The 20,743-nt window shown below is 36.1% G+C and overlaps 1 protein-coding gene across 3 annotated transcripts in view; it reads left to right on the top strand.

The window, feature by feature from the left end:
- The window catches only part of PTPN4 (protein tyrosine phosphatase non-receptor type 4), a 228,203-nt gene extending 213,272 nt beyond the window's left edge, over positions 1-14,931 (top strand). For 2 of the 3 annotated variants that reach the window (XM_015109887.3, XM_077956130.1), the window contains 4 exons: positions 753-881; positions 3,642-3,790; positions 6,022-6,157; positions 14,458-14,909. In XM_015109887.3, coding sequence (XP_014965373.1) covers positions 753-881; positions 3,642-3,790; positions 6,022-6,157; positions 14,458-14,544 — 501 coding nt within the window. In that variant the 3' untranslated portion in view covers positions 14,545-14,909. 3 annotated transcript variants of the gene reach the window in all.
- The last annotated feature ends 5,812 nt before the right edge of the window (positions 14,932-20,743 follow it).

The following is a 20,743-nucleotide window of genomic DNA, read 5'->3' as shown; positions in this document are numbered from 1 at the left end:
CTTTACTAAAAAAATACAAAAAAAAACTAGCCGGGCGAGGTGGCAGGCGCCTGTAGTTCCAGCTACTGGGGAGGCTGAGACAGGAGAATGGCGTAAACCCAGGAGGCGGAGCTTGCAGTGAGCTGAGATCCGGCCACTGCACTGCAGCCTGGGCGACAGAGCGAGACTCTGTCTCAAAAAAAAAAAAAAAAAAAATCTTAAGATTCAGTGAGGATTTTTGCTGTCTCAAAATATAGCCAGAGTACTTACTATTACAAAGGGAAAAAGGTGACAAAGAAAAAATGTCGGCTGGGCGCAGTGGCTCACACCTGTAATCCCAGCACTTTGGGAGGCCAAGGTGGGTGGATCACCTGAGGGCAGGAGTTCAAGACCAGCCTGACCAATGTGGTGAAACCCCATCTCTATTAAAAATACAAAATTAGCCAGGCTTGATGGCACATGCCTGTAATCCCAGCTACTTGGGAGGCTGAGGCAGGAGAATCGCTTGAACCCAAGAGGCAGAGGTTACAGTGAGCCAAGATCCTGCCATTGCACTCTAGCCTGGGCAACAAGAGCAAAACTCCATCTCTTTAAAAAAAAAAAAAAAAAAAAAACCACTGGTCAGCAAATCTAGATGAAATTTATTAAATTATTATTGTAACTTTTCTGTGAGTTTGAAATTTATTAAAAATTAAAACATTTTTAAAAATAGGAGAACTTGAATCCGTATGTATATAATTTTATTTATTTTTATTTATTTATATCAATATCAGGTTAAATGTCACCAATATTGGCCAGAACCCACAGGCAGTTCATCTTATGGATGCTACCAAGTTACCTGCCACTCTGAGGAAGGAAACACTGCCTATATCTTCAGGAAGATGACACTGTTTAACCAAGAGGTAAGAAGGCCGGACGTCTGTTCATTAGAACTGTTGTGTTCAAGGTAAAGACTGAAAGCTGAAAATGTTTTTAGTTTGAGTATTGGTTACTTGGAAATACTATAAAAATTATTGAATTATTTATCTGCTTTAATCGGGTACTTTGGAATTTTATTAAGAGTATTCTATTCTATTACATAATTAATGTTTTTCTTTAGTTTCTATGACTCGATATGAATGATCAGTGAAAAAGTAGTCTAGTAAATAATACTTACTACAGTTACTACTTTGCCTATTCAGAATAGCTATTTAGGTATGTTTCATTATAAAAAAACTTTTACTCCAAGTAGTGTCAGTACAGTATTTGGGTGTGTCTGTGGAAATGGAAAAAACAATAGAAAGCTATTAAATTATTTTCCTTTTTTAAAAGAGTACAGGAGAGCAACTTCACAGTCCGCTATGTATTAAGAAGGAAAAGGTTGTAACCAGGACCTTCTGACAGCAGATGGGGTGTAGATTTCTAATTGCCAGCTCTTAATTCTGCCTGAGTCAGTCCCCTTGGCTTCAATTGAAACTGATTAATAAATGATGGCTCAGTATCCCAATTGGAAGATGTATCAGGAGAGCATCATGCTGCCAGTTCTGTAAGGCTGCTAGAGACAGTGCACCTACTTTCTGTGCCTGCAGCTAGATATCCCCCTGCCAACTACCTTTGGTTTTGAAAGGGACTAAAAAAAGGAAATAACTGCTAGAGAAGAGCAAATAGCCCAAGCTGTGAGTGCCCAGGACTATCCTATCAATGGTCAAGCCTTTGGAAATGAGAATTCCCCTCCAACCCCAAGAGCATGATTAAAGGAAACCAGAGAGATAGAGCCTTACTTACTAAAAGGGAAGAAGCCAGAAGTTGTGCTAATTTATAGAAAAGGAATCTGGCCTTGAATGAAGCTAAAATTACAAGAATTTTAAAATTTCAATATTTTATGGGCTAGAGTCCATCAGAATGAATTTAGGGTTTGGGGACATATACTGTGTAGCTCATGGTCTAGTGTAACAGGTCAAGCCAATACAACATTTCTTCGTTTTCTCAAATAGGTACTGAAAGATAGGCTATGTATGTTTATATAAAATAATGTCTATCTTTAGCATAGTCTCTATTATACTCCACCTGTAGATTATCCGTGACAGTTTTATGTACCATAGTGGCTTTTCTTTACACACCCTGAGTACATTAGAACTAAGACATGAGTTAGTTTCTAAAGTTTGAGCCAAACGTTATTGGGAAAATAAGTTTGCTCCCATAGATAAATAGATACATGAATGGATTAATGATAGCAGATATTACCTCAAGTCTTGAATACCTTTTACTTTTCAGGAAGCTCTCTTTAGTGTAAATGGCAATAACCATAGTTATAATCATAGTATTGAATGACTGTAGCAACGGTTTATTGAGTATGTGGTGCCAAGTAGCTGATTGGGTGATTTACAGGTCCTCTCATGGAGTCTTTTTAGCATAAGACTGATGCTTTAAAGTATAGATGTTATTTCATTTTTCAGTTGAAGGAAATTATTTTCTGAAACATCGAATGCCATAACTGGCAGAGTCAAGATTTGAACCAAGATGTATCTAAACCCAATACTCTTACTGTCTCCATTATAGCAACCTTGGCTCTCCAAAAAGAATTAATCTCACTGATTTGACTTTGTGTTTTTATTAACTCCAATTTTTAATATACATTTATCTTGAGATTTTATTCTTCTGATTTCCATAATTTCATCTGTATTGTATGAGGATTAGTTCAGCTTTGTTCACAAAAAATGTTTTTCACTTTACCATTTTTGCTCCCCCAAGAATTCATTAGTTTTCTTTAAGCATTTCTCTGGTTCTTAATTTGTTTCTACCTATGTACTTGATTATCATTTTTAAAATACTTTACACATATAAAAATTGAGTTATAAAAAGAGTAGTAATGTAATTAGCCATTACTTAAATGGATACAACTATTTCTATAAAATAGTTTCTTTCCCTTTTGTTGAAATTTTGCATTCTAATGAGTTTATACATAACTTTTGGTGGAGAAGAGGAGTGGTTGGTTTTGCTTTCCTTCTAAAATTCCAATGACATGAATATATTTTAAAGATAATGTCATAGTACCAACAGGTTCATATTCCTGCTGTGCAATAACAGACCAATACACTGAGACAGCAGGGATGCAGCAGATAAAGAGTTTAATGATCACCGGGTACCGAACAAGGAGATGGGAGGAGACCCTCAAATCATCTCCCTGAGGAGATGAGATCTGGGATGGGGTTTTGAAGGGGATGGTGGAGAGCAAGGGGCTGGGAAATTAAGGTCGTTGATTGGTTGGGATAAGGTGGATGAAATCATCAGGAGGTGGAAACTGCATTCTTTGGTGAGTTAGCTTATCTCAGGGTCCTTTAGACTGACTGAGTCAGTAGTTTCATTGGTCTGCAGGACCCAAAAGAACGTCTCAAAGGGGCAATTTAACATTTCATAATGTCCCAAGTTGTTATCTGTAGAGCAGTTAAGGGGGGAACTATAATCTTGTAATGGGGTCTCTGGGATTGAGGCAGCAGGCACCACACAACTATGAGGAAGCGGGTCAGAGAACAGCTGAACTAATGATCAATGCTAAGTGTGCTGCAAGCTGTGTTTAGTTTTCTATCTCCCCCTCCCTTCTTTCCTGATTAATTTTATGAGGTTTATAGGGACAATTTAAATAATGCATACATCAAGGTGCATAATTTTTCATTTGTTCTTAGAAAAATGAAAGTCGTCCACTCACTCAGATCCAGTACATAGCCTGGCCTGACCATGGAGTCCCTGATGATTCGAGTGACTTTCTAGATTTTGTTTGTCATGTACGAAACAAGAGGGCTGGCAAGGAAGAACCTGTTGTTGTCCATTGCAGGTATTCTGTTTTCCATCTTTTATGAATGTATAGATGAACAGATAAGTCATTTTTAAAAGAGAGTACATATTTTGTCCTTATGTTGTTATTGTCACTGTAATAATTAGAACTCAAAGCTATGCTCTGAAGATAGAAGGCAAAAGATATGTTCTAACATATGATTGGCAGTAACTTTATCATAAGACATAAAAATAATACTGATTGCACTGATTCTTAAATGCTCCTCCTTTTCATATTTTGACACCTCTGAAATTGGTCTTAACAATTTACAATAGATTTGATGAAATACAGTACTGTGGGCTGTCTTAGTGCATTTGTGCTATGTAACAAAATATTTAAGACTGGGTAATTTAAAAGGAACAGAAATGCATTTGTTATACTTCTGGAGGCTGGGAAGTTCAAGATCAGGGTACACACAGGTTCTCATGAGGGTCTGATGAGGGCTGCTCTCTGCTTCCATTATGATACTTTGTTGTGTCATTCTCTGGACGGGACAAATACTGTTTCCCCACACGCTAGAAGGGACAGAAGGGGCGAACCCACTGTCTGAAGTCGTTTTATAAGGGCTCTAATCCCATCAACCCTCATGACTTAATCACCTCCAAAGGGTCCCACCTTTTCTTTTTATTTTTGAGTTGGAGTCTCACACTGTCACACAGGCTGGAGTGCAATGGCATGATCACAGCTCACTGTAACCTCTGCCTCCCAGGCTCAAGTGATCCTCCTGCCTCAGCCCCCGCCCCCGCCCCCCAAGTAGCTGGAGGTACAGGTGCACCACCGAACCTGGCTAATTTTTGTATTTTTTTGTAAAGGTGGGTTTTTGCCATGTTGCCCAGGCTGGGAGCTCCTGGGCTCAAGGGATCCACGGATCTACTTTGGCCTCCCAAAGTGCTGGGATTACAGGTGTGAGCCACCATGCCTCACCGGTTCCACCTCCTAATATTATCACATTGGTGACTAAGTTTTAACATAGGAATTTTATGGGACACATTCAGACAATGGCTTAGGCATTAGGTTATAGCCTAATATTTAGATTCCCTTCCTTCTTCCTTGCCTATGGCTTCTCTTAAGATATTCATTGAGTACTCCTACCTCTCTTGAAGTGACCCTACCAAAGGATATGCTACTTCTAAAAGCTTTAAGTAAACAGCAGGCTACTCTTTCTTTCTTTGAGACCAAGGTCCCCTTCTGCCCTCAAAGGGCCAAATACAGTGACTCCAGGCTTTACTGCTACTGATCCAGAGATTAGGAGACAGTTGTTCCCTCCCTATTATGGCCACCTTTGTTAAGTGATTTATTCAGAGGATATATTGAGGTATCTCTTTATCCTTAAACTTTCCAACACATTTTAAGAGTAGAGTTTCAAATCATCAAAACAGATTATAGACCAAAATTTGGGAGGTAAAGTAACAAAAGTGGTGAAATACCATTTTATATCCCAAGTCCCTGATGACTACTACATTCATGTTCACAGATTAGAAGTTAAAAAGTTGTTCTTGGCTATCTCAATGGTAAAATTTAATTTAAATTTTATTTAAAATGAGACCGGGAGCGGTGGCCCACGCCTGGAATCCCAGCACTTTGGGGGCTGAGGCGGGCAGATCACCTGAGGTCAGGAGTTCTAGACCAGCCTGACAAACATGTTGAAACCCCGTGTCTGCTAAAAATACAAAAAATATTAGCCAGGCATGGTTGCACACATCTATAATCCCAGCTACTCGAGAGGCTGAGGCAGGAGAATCACTTGAGCCCAGGAAGTAGAGGTTGCAGTGAGTGGAGATCTCACCACTGCACTCCAGCCTAGGCGTGAGCGAGATTCTGTCTCAAAAAAAAAAAGATATATTTGAGTGTAAAATATTGTTGTCTTTTGTGCATTCATTGATGGCTTATTATTGTCATTCTATCATTTTGAATTTTAAAGAGGAGTTGCTCCAGTAAGCTTCTATTCCTTATTCAGATTTTAAAAACTGAAATTTAACTCCTTTAAAATAGTATTTTTCCAACTAATGTGGTAGATGGAAGGTACAGAACATTTAATTAATATTAAATGAGTAAGTGCATTTTTTTTTTCTGTTTTCAAAATATTCTGTATTTGGCTTCCTACCTTTTATAATATAAAATATTAAAATGATATTGTTCTTCTATATTATAATTCAGTTTTATGCACAAAAGCCACAAATAGTATAACAGAATAGTATCATTAGGATCTTGCCTATATTTGTCTTTTTTAGTGCTGGAATCGGAAGAACTGGGGTTCTTATTACTATGGAAACAGCCATGTGTCTCATTGAATGCAATCAGCCAGTTTATCCACTAGATATTGTAAGAACAATGAGAGATCAACGAGCCATGATGATCCAAACACCTGTGAGTATTGCACTTCATATACAAGTGTATATTCTTAACATGATGATTTTTTGTTACCAATGTGTATTCTAAATCACATTTTTATCCTTTTTTATCTTTTCAATTCCTTGCCATGGTCAAATAAGCTCTAGCACAGGGGTAAGCAAACTACTGCCCAGTAGTCAAATCTGGCCTGTCACTTGTTTTTGTAAATAAAATTTTAGCGGAACACAACCATGCTCATTTGTCTATGCCTACTTTGATATTATAGCTGCAGAGTTTAGAAGTTGCAACAGTACCGTAAGGCCTGCTATTTCTAAAATATTTAATATCTGACTTTTTACAGAAAAAGTTTTGCTAACATGCAAGTTGCCTGGCATATTAAATCTTGAGTGTTTAAACAGGTGCAGAGGAACTTGTTTTGTATTATTTAGTCAAGTGGAATGCTGAGAATGATAGTATCCCTGAACTGGAGAATCTTGATAGACCTGCTTTCTGTGAAATAGCTGTGGTGAAATTGTTTTTCTTTTTACTTAAGAACTTACATTGTAGTGGCCGGGCGTGGTGGCTCACGCCTGTAATCCCAGCACTTTGGGAGGCCGAGGCGGGCGGATCATAAGGTCAGGAGATCGAGACCATCCTGGCTAACACGGTGAAACCCCCCCGTCTCTACTAAAAATACAAAAAAAATTAGCCGGGCCTGGTAGTGGGCAGCTGTAGTCCCAGCTACTTGGGAGGCTGAGGCAGGAGAATGGCATGAACCCGGGAGGCGGAGCTTGCAGTGAGCCAAGATCGCGCCACTGTACTCCAGCCTGGGCAACAGAACAAGACTCTCAAAAAAAAAAAAAAAAAAAAAAGAACTTACATTACCATAGCAAAAATTACAGAAATTAAGGTACTTTTTAGTGTATTCTATACTGAGTGTTAATTATGCTTTGGGAGCCAAAAGAGGAATCATGGAATTTTAGTGTTAAAATTATCTTTTGTACTGATTAAACCATTGTGAAATAATAGCATTGTTGGTGAAATAGGTTACTTGAAGGAAATTGACCTATGTGATCCAGTAAGTGCCTATAATTTTTTTGTTCTTGTTTTGTGAGGCAAGAGTCTCACTCTGTTGCCCAGGCTGGCGTGCAGGGGTATGATCATAACTCACTGCAGCCTCAGCCTCCCAAGCTTAACAATCCTCCCACCTCTGCTGGGACTACTGGCATAAGTCACCACATTGGGCTGATTTTTTTATTTTTTGTAGAGAGGGGATCTCACCATGTTGCTTAGGCTGATCTTGAACTCCTGGGTTCAAGCTATCCTGCCACCTCAGTCTCCCAAAGTGTTGGGATTACAGGCATGAGTCACCATGCCCAGCCTGGTTTCTAATTACAGAAAATTTCAAACATAGGCAATATAATGAACATCATGTTTATACTCAGATCCCACATTTGCCATATTGTTTCATCTGTATAGCTGTTCACTTTCCCTGTATTTGAAGCAAATCTTAGATATATCATTTTGTTCATAATATTTTAGTGTGTATCTCTAAAAGATAAGGATTGATTTTCCTTTTAAATAAAAACACAGTACCATTATCACACTGAACTGTAATCAATTTCTTAATATTATCAAATTGCCAGTATTTAAATTTCTAGTTGTTTCCTAAAAACCGTCCTTTTAAATTTATAACAGCTTTATTAAAATACAATTCACATACCATAAAATTCAGCCGCTTAACGTGTACAATTCAGTGGGTTTTGTGTATTACAGAGGCTTGCAACCATCGCTACTATATAATTTTTTTTTTAATTAATTTTTTTTTTTGAGGTAGAGTTTCGCTCTTGTTGCCCAGGCTGGAGTGCAATGGCATGATCTCGGCTCAGTGCAACCTCCGCCTTCCGGGTTCAAGCAATTCTCCTGCCTCAGCCTCCCGAGTAGCTGGGATTACAGGCACCCGCCACCATGCCCAGCTAATTTTTGTATTTTAAGTAGAGACAGGGTGTCTCCATGTTGGCCAGGCTGGTCTTGAACTCCTGACCTCAGGTGATCCACACACCTTGGCCTCCCAAAGTGCTGGGATTACAGGCATGAGCCACCATGCCCAGCTATATAATTTTTAAAACATCTTCATACCCACCCAAAAAAAATCCAAGCTCATTAACAATTATTCCCATTTCCCCTCATACCCTCTCTAACCTCCCCCAACCCCCAACCTCCAACCTAGGCAATCACCAGTCTACTTTCTTTCTCCATAGATTTGCCTATTCTGGACCTTTTATATGAATGAGATCATACAGTTTGGTCTTTTCTAACTGGCTTCTTTTAAGTAGCATATTTAAAGGTTTATCTGTACTGCAGTATGTATCATTACCTCGTTCCTTTTTATTGTTCAATAATATTTCATTATAAGGATTTTTACCACATTTTGTTCATCCGTTAATCTGTTGGTGGACATTTACTTGGTTTGTATCCACTTTTTGGCTATTATGAGTCATGCTGCCATGAATTTTTATGTGAACATACGTTTTCATTTATCTTGGGTATACCCAGGAGTGGAATTGCTAGGTCATGTTTTCATTCTGATTAACCTTTTGAGGAACTGCCAGATGTTTCCAAATTTTCTGTACCATTTTGCAGTTCCTCCAGCAGTGTATGAGGATTTTGTTTTCTTCACATCATTGTCAGCACGTGTTACTCTCTATCCTGCTGGGTATGAAGTAGTATCTCATTGTGAATTTGTTTTGCATTTCCCTGATAACTAATTGTATTAGTCTGTTTTCACACTGCTATAAATAAACACCTGAGACTGGGTAATTTATAAAGAAAAGAGGCTTAATTGACTCAGTGCCCCCAGGCTGTACAGGAAGCGTGACTGGAAGGCCTCAGGAAACTTACAATCACAGTGGAAGGCAAAGGGGAAGCAAGCATATCTTCACATGGCCCGCAGGAGAGAGACAGAGAGAAAGAAGCAGGAGGTGCTGCCTACTTTCAAACAACCAGGTCTTGTAGAGAACTCTATCACGAGAACAGAAAGGAGGAGGTCTGCCCCCATTATTCAGTCATCTCCCACAAGGCGTTTCCTCCAACACTGGGAAATAGTGTTCCTCAACACTATTTGACATGAGATTTGGGTGAGGACACACAGCTAGCTAAACCATATCACTAATAATGTTAAGCATCTTTTCATGTGATAATTAGCTATTTTTTTGTATATATTTTTTGGAGAACTGTTCAAATCTTTTGCCTATTTTTGAATTTGGCTGTCATTTTATTGTCGAGTTGTAAGTTTTTTTTTATATTTTCTGGATAAAAGCTTCTGATCAGATCTGTGGTTTGCAAATATTTGCTTCCATTTTTTTTGTTTTCTTGATTATAATAGTTGATGCACAGAAGTTTTGAATTTGATAAAGTCTGGTTTATCTGTTTTTCCTTTATCGCTTGTGCTTTTGGTATCATAGATGAGAAATTATTACCTAACCCATCAATGAGTCTACAAGTTTTATAGTTTTAGCTCTCGCATTTAAGACTGATCCATTTTGAGTTAATTATTGTGTGTGGTTTGAGGTAGGGTTCCAACTTAACTCTTGCATGTGGTTACCCACTTGTCCCAGCACCATTTGTTAAAATGACTGTTCTTTCCTGTTGAATTATCTCAGGGCTCTTCTCAAAAATCAGTTGACCACAAATGTAAGAGCTTATTTCTAGACTTTTAATTCTATTCCATTGATCTGTATCTCTGTTCCTATGCTAGTACTACACTGTCATCATTAGTGTAGCTTTGTTGTAAAATTTAAAATCAAGAAATGTAAATCCGTAACTCTTTCATTTTCCAGCTTGATTTAGCCATTCTGTGTCCCTTGCATTTTCATATGAATTTTGAATAAGTTTATTCTTTCCGGAAAAACAAACAAACAAAAAAAGACGGCAGCCAGAATGTTCACAGGGATTGGGTTGAATCTCTAGATCAAATTGGGAAGTATTGTTCTAATAGTGATATTACATCTTGCAAAGCATGAACGCAGGATGGTCTTTCTGTTTAGTTAGGTATTCTTTAATTTTAATTGTAGTTTTCAGCATGCAAGTCTTGCATTTATTTAAACTTATTTCTCAGTATTTTAGTATGTTTTGGTGCTATCGTAAATAGAATTGTTTACTTTATTAACCAATAGTTTTGTGTGTGAGAGAGTGAATTTCTTAAGATTTTGTATTGACAGGATCATGTCATCATGTCATTTGCAAATAGAGATAAATTACTTCTTTCCAGTCTAGATGCCTCTTTCCTTTTTCTTTGTCTTTCTTTTATAAATATCCTGGATAGAACCTCCAGTACAATGTTGAATAGAAGTGATGAGACCAAAACACTTGTCTTCTTCCTAATCTTAGAGGGAAAGTTTTTAGATTTTCACTAATTATCATATTAGCCATGGATTGTTTATAAATGCCCTTTATCAAGTTGAAGAAGATCCCTTTGTTACTTGTTCATTGAATGTTTTCATCCTGAAAGTGTGTTCAGTTTTGTTAAGTGCTTTTCCTGCATCTGAGATATCATGTGGTTTTTGGTCTTTTATTCTATTAAGGTGGTATATTACATTGATTTTTAGATGTTAAGTTAACCTTGCATTCCTGAGATAAATCTCACTTGGACATAGTATGTAATGCTTTTTATGTATTGCTCGATTTGGTTTGCTTGCATTTTCTTGAGATCTTATATCTATATTCTTACATAATAGGATTTTTAAAAAGATTTTAATTATGGCAAAATACAATAAAATTTACCAGCTCAACCATTTTTAAATATACAGTTTAGTCGTGTTAATTATACTTACTTTTTTTGCAACCAATTTGCAATTTCTTGCAAAACCAAAACTGTACCCATTAAAAAACTCCCATTTTTCTCCTCCCCTCAGCCCTTGGTAACCACCATCCTACTTTCTGTTTCTTTGAGTTTGACTACTCTAGATACTTTATGTAAGTAAATTCATGTATTTGTCTTTTTCTTATTGACTTATTTCACTTAGATTAATGACCTCAAGATTCATCCAAGTTGTAGCATAAGTCAGAATTTCTTTCCTTTCTAAGAGTGAACATACCACATTTTCTTTATTCATTTGTCTATCTATCAGTGGACAGGGTTGCTTTTGCCTTTTGCCTATTGTGAATAATGCTGCTAAGAATATGGACGTATAAAGATCTCTTTGAGGCCCTGCTTTCATTTCTTTCAGGTATACACCTAGAAGAGGAATTCCTGGATCATAGAACACATGGGCTTTTGGTTTTGTTTTTATAATTTGTTTAAAATCAGAATTCAGATATAGTCTACACATTTTGATTGGTTTATATGTCTCTTAAATCTCTTTTAATTGAAAACTTCCTCCTTCATATCTTGTCTTTTTTTTTTTTTTTGGTAATTTATTTGATAAACGAATCAGGTTATTTGCAATGTATTTCCAACGGCGTGAATTTTGCCAGTTTACATCCTCAAGATGGTGTTCTCTGTGTTTCCTAAAAGTGGTACATGTATGGCTTAAGCATCTTAGGTCATATATTCTTTCTTCAAAAGCACATAATGTCTGATTGTCTTTCTTTTTGTGAAGTTAGCACCCTTGAGCAACCAATCCCTGCATTCATTAATTCATTAGATTTGCAAAATAATGATATTCTAATTCTATCATTCTGTCTGTATTAGCTGGACTACTTCTTTAAAGAGAAACTTCATATTTACTATTCGGTTAGCAAGTAGTATAGCATGTGTAGGGAAGGCAAGAAAAACATTTGATTCTTTCCCTTTATCTACAAGCTTTCAATATAATGAATCATTTACTAGCTTCCTCCAAGGGTGATGACTTAACTTTCGTTTGAGTATTATTTTGAAATCAAGGATTTAAACATAGTTGATGTGTTTCAACCCATTGTAGTTTTTTTGTTTTTGGTTTTTGGGTTTTTTTTGAGACGAGTTCGCTTTTGGTGCCCAGGCTGGAGTGTAATCCATCTTGGCTCACTGCAACCTCTGCCTCCCAGGTTCAAGCAATTCTCCTACCTTAGCCTCCCGAGTAGCTGGGATTGCAGGCGCCCACAACCAGGCCCAGCTAATTTTGTTTTTAGTAAAGACGGGGTTTCTCCATGTTGGTCAGGCTGATCTTGAACTCTTGACCTCAGGTGATCCGCCCACCTCGACCTCCCAAAGTGCTGGGATTACAGGGGTGAGCCACCGTGCCTGGCCTATAGTTATTTTTCTTAATGATACCCAAATTGTCTTATTTTTGGCCGGTGGGAACCTGTTCAGCTTGGCTTCTGAGTCCTTTTGTCAAGACCCTGGTAACTTTGATAGCTTTGTTACTATCAGAAAATATGTCCAGGCCCAGCTTGTACACCTTGTGCCCCTGATTTAGAATCAGTAGTTTCTCCAAGAAGCGTGGTTCTGTGTATTGAGAAACTATTTTAGGCACCAACCTAAGGGCACTAAGGACTTTTATTTGCTTGGGTTAATTTTTGTCTCTCAAAATGTTAAATTGCACAACCAGGAAAATACATTTATCATAGGTTAATGCTTATGCTTCCAATACAAATTCAGGACCACAGTGTTTTTACTTAGCTTCTTTTACATCTTTAACAAGAATACTGGTTCTCTACAATATTAGCAGTGAAAGAGTTAGAATATCACAAGTACTCCACATTACACAACTGTTTCAAAATAACAACACTACCACTATGAACAGCATGGCTAATAAAAAGAGTTTTCCCTTTTTTCACAGCACTTTTTGCCCTTTGAGTATATTCTCCCACAGATATTCAGTCAAATTTTACTGAGGTGTTTATTTGTTTGTTTGTTTGCAGTATTTTTGAGACAAGAGTCTTGCTCTCTTGCCAGGCTGGTATGCAGTAGTGTGATCACCACTCATCGCATCCTCAACCTCCTTGGCTCAAATGTTCCTCCCGTCTCCACCTCCCAAGTATCTTAGGACTACAGGCACATGCCACAGCATCCATTTAATTTTTTTTTCTTTTTTTGTAGACACAGGGTCTTGCCATGTTGCCCATGCTGGTCTTGAATTCCTGACCACAAGTGATGCTCCCACCTTGGCCTACGGAAGTGCTTTTATTACAGGCACAAGCCACCATGGTCAGTCAAATTACTATTTTAAAGTCCCTTCAGGGCCGGGTGCGGTGGCTCACACCTGTAATCCCAGCACTTTGGGAGGCCAACGCAGGTGGGGATCACCTGAGATCAGGAGTTCAAGACCAGCCTGGCCAACATGGTGAAACCCTATCTCTACGAAAGTATAAAAATTAGCCGGGCATGGTGGCAGGTGCCTGTAATCTCAGCTACTCCGGAGGCTGAGGCGGGAGAATCTCTTGAACCTGGGAGGCAGAGGTTGCAGTAAGTCGAGATTGTGCCATTGCACTCTAGCCTGGGTGACAGAGTGAGACTCCGTCTCAAAAGAAAATGCCCCTTCAAATAGCTCTCCTCTATATGGTTGTCATCAACTAGATACGCACATTGATGAGTTTCATGATATTGTCAATTCTTAGGGATTTAAAAATTTTTGTAATTATATGCTATATTTACATTATTCCAAAGTATAAATCTAAAAAGAAGGAAGGTATATTTAATGAAGGCTAGTCTCTGTACCTCTCCTGCTCCCTTTTCCCTCCATCCCTTTATAAGAAACTATTTTTAAAATAATTTATTCTTCCACTGCTTTTTTTTTCTTGACATATACCGACATAGATATTTGTATTTTCCTCCCTTTCTTTTATGAAGGTAATATATTACATGTACTTTACCTTCCTTGCTTTTCTTTACTTAATAAAATAACCTACCCTATAGTTTGTAGACTTTTATACCTTTTCTTCCCAACTAGCTAGTATTCCACTGTGAGAATGTACAGTAGTCACCTGGTCCCTGTTGATGGCAATTAAATTGTTTCCACCTTTTGTATTATAAATAGGCAATGAATAGCCTCGCTTGTGAATATGTGTTTTCAGTTTCTTTTTCTGGTTAATTTTTTGGATAGATTCTTAGAAGTGGGATTGCTGGGTTAAGAGGTAAATTCGGTTAATTTTGTTATATGCTGCCAAATTCCCCTTTATAGAGGCTGCAGTATTTTAACATCCCTACCAACAACATATAAGTGAGTTTTGCCAATAAAATATAGTGCCAAACTTTATTTTTTAACCAGTCTAGACTGTTAGTGAAAAATGGTATCTTTATGGAGTTTTTTTTTTTTTTTAAAGTAAGCAAGCCAAGTGAGATGTTTGTCTTTTTTGGGGGAAGAGGGCAGTTTTCTGACTTTTCTGATCAATTCTGTTTTTTATATTTTATTTTTCAGAGTCAATACAGATTTGTATGTGAAGCTATTTTGAAAGTTTATGAAGAAGGCTTTGTTAAACCCTTAACAACATCATCAAATAAATAAGAAAGCAGAAAAATCTGGGATATGTGTTGGAAAACTACTTTCCCTTATGTTCACTGTGCCATAATGCTGCTCGCAGGAAATGGCATTTTACAAAAAAAAAATGAAGAACTCAAAAAAACTTTGAAAACTTCAGCACTGTTGCACTTTATGTTTTAAAAAATGTCACTCTTTCAAAATCTATAACTCATGTATTTGAAGACTGTTTCATGCTTTGCTCCGAACAAATAGTAAATAACTGAGTATGTTCAGGGTAATTTATGAAATTTTGTAGTGGTGCCATGCAATCCCCTTTTGGTAGAATTGCCACAAACAAGGCTCAAAATTCTCATCATCTCTGTTATACACCTGTATAATGAAAGCAAAAAGAAGTAAACATCAGGAGTCAGCTCTGGTCTTTTGCAGTGGTTTGCGTACTTACTATACTGATTACCAGATTTTATTTTTAAAATTTTAGCAATATCATTCTTAATATTAGCCAATACACTGCCTATGGATGCAGCACGTTTCTCCCTGCACACCCTTGTAGAGACCTGCCTGCTGCTCAGAAGAAGAAAGGTGGAATTTGCTGTTCCCAGGAAATGCTGCACATGTCCATTTACCAGCATCTTATAGAAAATATAAATATGAATCTACAAATTCTCTTGGATTTAATAATGTAACTTATATTTATCATAAGGTTGGCTTATTCCAAATCATGTGATTTCACATACTTGATGTAAAAGAATGCATGCATTGTGTCTTAACCCCTTAAGTGCCTTGAGACGTCCTTGTATGTCTAACGAAAAGGCACTCATTTGACCCCACTAGGAGGTATATATGTATATTGTACATTCTTATATTTTTATGCATTTTGAATAAGTTCACATTTTAAAAAACAGCTATATTGAGTGTTATACAGTCAAAGAAGGGTAAGGAAGTCCTGTTTCTTACTCAGTACTTGTGATTTGCTGTAAGAAGCAAAGATAATTTGTGTTCTACTGAGTGCGCACTGCTGCTATGGAATTGTTCAAAATCTGCACATTCCTTTACTTGAGGGACTGAGAGGTTACAGTTTAGCAGCTCAACTTTAAAAGATGCTTTATGCTTCAAATTTCATATTTATTTCATCCCTAACTTTAGGAAGACATCTAACATGCACATTAATGTTAAACATATTGATACTCTAAGCTAAAGTTAGAGCAAATAATTGTGATTTATTCATATCCATAACTAAAATATTATTCTTTAGCACTTATTTCAGTTAATATCAAGCTTTGTTCACATTGATAAATTGATTGGGATTCTTCAAAGAAAGAAACATTGACTTATTTCTTAAGTGTAAATCACTCAATAACTAAAATGAGAGTTTTCTTGGTTTTTTTGTGTACAATTAAATTATTCCATTTTATGTATACTTATTAAGTTATAAGCATGTTAGTAAGGAGACTTTTGACTGTCCAGCCTAATGGAGGATCTGATTCCCATTAAGGATGTGGGAATTCCCATATTTTCCTCTTCAGGTTTTTTTAAGTCTACAGAGAGATAGAACTTTAACATTGCCCAGTTTGATACAAGTGAAAATTTGCTCACCTATTCAAATGTTATTTTACACAATTATGTGGATTGCGGTTTTAAAAGATTCATTTCCTAGCAGTTTCTGAATATTTCTGTAAGATCTTGATAAAGTTTAGAGTCAAATGGTAGATATTTTGGAAAGCCATTTAGTGTGAGGAGAAAAATGCACATTTTAAATCTTTGGTATAGTCTAAATGATGTCATTTCAAGCATTCAAAACTCATAATAGTAAATTTCAGGAAATTAAGCTCCTAAACATTAATAGCCAAGATACCAAATAAATTATAATATTAAAATATTTAAGTTTATTTAAAGAGAGAAGTAAACATAACCTTAAGTCGAAGAGAAATTCTCTTATCTATTTCCTGACTACACAGTCAAAACAATATAAGATAGTAATTTATAATCTATTTGATCATTCTGTTCTATAGACAGACAAATATAATGTAGGCTGCTGTATGGCATGATAAATTAAAAACTGCGAAAGTAAAATTATGTTGGGGTCTACATATTAAATAACTGTTTTGGCAGTTTTTCACCTTAATTTTAAAATAAAATTTGTTCTATCTGTATGGACAGAATGTGACAACCATAGACCAAAAGATACCGTTGTATGGATGTAAAGAGACAACAGTCATGGTTGACATGTTCTTTAATTTAGAGCCTTGTTTATACTTGTGAGTTTAATAATTTCTTGGCAATGAGCACTGCTGCCTTTTTGAATCTTCAATGCCTGTCTTTAAATGCCAATCCTTAGAAGTTTAGAATTACATTTAAATTTCTCACGTATGAATTTTTCATCTGGGAACTACCCACTGTCATTATTTTTATGTGCAGAAAAGATCCTTTTTTAAAACCATATTTATTGGGATCTTATTTAAATTTAAACTATCCTTTACAACTTCTTAAAATGAATATGCTAATAGATAAGACTTTATCCATTACATCTAAGAATGTTTTAACCTGTATATCAATCTAAATAGGTTTCTAGAAATAATCCTAGCTTTCACACACCATGTAGTTCTAGATATCAGTGTAACATTGTGTGATAAAATGCCAAATTTCTTGTATCTAAGCTACCCTCCCACTCTTCCAGCCACCCCTACCTCCCACCTTGACACCCTTAAGAAAGCAGTGCTGACTTTTATTCTGACAAGTGGAAATCAATAGTGGTTAATCAAGTGGATTTTGTAAATGCTAAGAAGTGTTTGTGAAAACCTCCCCTTTCTGAGTTAGGATCGTTTTTTCATGTTCATTTCAGGTGTTTTATTGAGCATCTGATTTGTGTCAGCGCCATGTAAATACGATTAGGAGTATTTGGAATAGACTTTACATTCACCAGAAGATTGAGAGTATTTGTTAAACCAATGCATCCATTCAAAATAGAGGCAGGGTAAACAGCCTAAGAAATGATTTCCTTTCTACAGTCTGCTAGGAGAAAGAGGTGATAGGGGAATGGTTGATGATTTTAATCAAGAGTAAAGGGAACATTTATTATATGAAATCTGACTTCAGTTGTGCAAAGGTATGTTAAGACATTAAGACAATTGCTGGAAGGTTTCAAATATGTGTACACAACACATAGAGATACTTTTATGTGTTTATTTATATGTATATTTCACAAAGGCTAATGCCCACAGAGGAAAATTAGTATTTTAACTTATAGGTTATCATCTGCTGGCAGGGTCTGATCAGGTCTAGAGGATTTAAGCAAAAGTCTCCTGTCTTCTATCTCCACTAGAAGTACTGCAGCTTGAGAGCTGAAAGGAACTCGAAAAATGTTATCCAGTCTTCACTTACCCCATTTTTATCAGCATTAGGAAACAGGGTCCAGCAATGATTATTGATTTAGCAGTCTGGTCTTACATGATCTGCTTTCTAATTATCTAGTAGTCCTATATTATACTGGAACTTCAATAAATTATAACCTATGTGAATATCATAAATTCTTGTGAATTTTTGTCTGTTTCCACTAGAGAAGCATACTCAGCCAGTGTTTTCACTTAATAACTATGATGACCTTAAAAGATGTCACTTAAGTTAGAAAATAAGCAGGTTTCAGAAGTGATTCTAATTAGGACCCCCACTCAGTTTGCTAGTCATGCCTGCCTGACAGAACATAAGCTTTTGTAAAGTATTTAGACTGATACACATGCAGTATGAAAACATTATAGACTGCAATTAGAAGACTAATTTTTTAAAAGCACTCAAAATGTAGAACTAAGATTTAGAATATATGTCCATTTATAATGAAATAATTTATGTTCATAATGTGAACATGTAAGAGAAGTAAATAAAGCATTACTTGTTTTATAATCTTATCAGGAAGAGAGAAGGAAACAGTTTATAACAATGTGCTATTTAATATCTGTATTTTGAACATTTAAAATACTCTGATGGTAAGGTTGCCAAAGTAATTTTCAATTCATAAAAGTTGTTTATACCACAATAATGTGGGATATGTTTACAGGCTCTTATTTCGTGGTAGTTACTTTATAGTTCAGATGAATTTGCATTTCAGTCACTTATAGTAAATACAGTATAGTAAATATTTGTTGGACTAAACATCTCAATAATAGGACACAGATAAATTATGCAACAGCCTGCTTTTATGAAAGCTGGTGCATTATGTAAGCTGCCACAGTTAATACTTTGTATTAACATTGCTTACTTCCCCATTTGCTTCACCTATCTTGACTACAGTTGCTGGAACCATTCTTTTTGTGGTGCTTCCTCCAAGTGAAATAACTGTTATTAAAACCTACTGGATTAATTTTATCAAATACCAGACTTACTGATCTGTTGGCAGAGATTTATTGGTGTCTCAGTGTGATCACAATACAAGTTGTAGCAACCATTTTATAAAACTCTTAGAGAATTATGTAGATAAAATGGAAATTACATAATCCTAAAACATTTTTGAGGGCTAATTGATAATTTCAGCAATTTTATCAAGAACCCAATAAATTAATCCCTAATTTGTATGTTTTTTTGTTCAACTTACCATGTCTACAACCATTATCAACACTATTTTATTACATATAGACTTAACTGATTCTCAGCAATTACTACAGTGTGTCTTACAGCGTTATAAAAAACAAACAGCAATCTCTGTCTGCCAGAAATTATACTTTTTTTTACAGTCCTGATTAATTTGTTGTGAGTAGACATCACATAATTACTTCTGTTTGCATATAAATTTGCTGCTATTTATGTTTTTCTACTGTAGTATGCTATTGATTTCTGAAGTTGTAATCATTATAATTTTTATTTTAGTAATCCAAGCTAAATGGGCAACCAGAAGTAATATCTGCTAGGGTGCAATCCATCAGCATTAGTTCAGTGCATACATAAGTAAACCAGTTTAAAAAATTTTTACAAAGCAAAAGGTAGTAGCAATATTGCTAGTTAAAGACTACCATTTTAGGGAAAAGTTCAAAGGTTTAACTTCCTGAAACCTTTTAAAATCTTCAGTGCAAGAATGAAAATGTTTGAAAGCCTTGTTAAGCTCATAAAAGTTTCAGTTAAACACTGTAGAGTTTCCTACCTTTGTTGTGTAAAGGATATAGAAAATATTTTTCTATGGACAGAAGGTTGAAACTGTTAACTTCTTTAGTTTCATTGTTTAAAGGAGATAAAATGATATTTGTATGTCTTTCATGCTGTAAAGAAAATGAATGTATCTTTCAAATGTCATTAGAATTATGGCTTGATTCTAAGGATACTCTATTTGTTTAAAAAAAGTCTGCAAGGGATTGAAAAGAAAGGGAAGAGTATTACACTTCATTGTACAAAATGTAATTTTAGAAGAAAAACTAATTTTCATTATAAACAAGAGCAATCATTATTGAAGCATATTTCAAATATAATGTACATTCTTTTTCATTTTGCTCTGCCTCTAGAATAGAAACTTTTCAGAAAATTTGCACATACTGTTTTTAAGTGTAAAATAATTCTAGACTTTTGGAGTGTGGAAGGGTGTTTGTGTGTGAAGGTAATAAATGTGTTGTGCATGTGTTTACCATGGAGAACGTTTCCAGGCTTTGTCAAATGAGGACATTGTTGTGAGGATGTGACTTTTGTGAAGCCAGAAAACGGTGCCTAAGATTCATTACAGTGAGTATGTGCAGCGGCCCCTGACCCAATCAATGGTTTTTGCCTTTTTATTCCCAATGTCGTGGACAGTTAAGACCACTTGGCCCAACTCTGAATTGTAGCAGTGGTGTCTTATATGCTTAAGAGTTTATATTAATTCAGCTGAACAAAAACTACATTTTAAACTACCTTTGTAGGTATGATTAATATGTGCAACAGTTTCTTTAAAAGGTAGTATTTATCACTCATTAAACTTGACTCAGTGAGGACTCTTTATTTCTCTTTCCCCCTCTCCAACTTTTTAACAATCACTAATTTAACACTTTGTGAAGTAAGTACTCAAGTACAAAGTGATCTCTTTCATGAACTTTGCATAGCTGTTGAAAGGATTGGTGTCAGGCTCTCTCAACCCTGGGAGTTACCAAAATTTAGCAATTATTAGTTGTGATAAGCTTAAATGCCACATTGCTAAGTAAAATTGTTACCAGGAATTCATCAAGGAGGAGGAGATAGACCTGCTCACACCCTTAGACCCAAATAGGTGCTGCTG

Source organism: Macaca mulatta, chromosome 12 (genome assembly GCF_049350105.2).
Source record: "Macaca mulatta isolate MMU2019108-1 chromosome 12, T2T-MMU8v2.0, whole genome shotgun sequence".
Classification (NCBI taxonomy): domain Eukaryota; kingdom Metazoa; phylum Chordata; class Mammalia; order Primates; family Cercopithecidae; genus Macaca; species Macaca mulatta.
The sequence above is the reverse complement of the archived record's forward strand: the minus strand, read 5'-3'. Positions and strand labels throughout refer to the sequence as shown.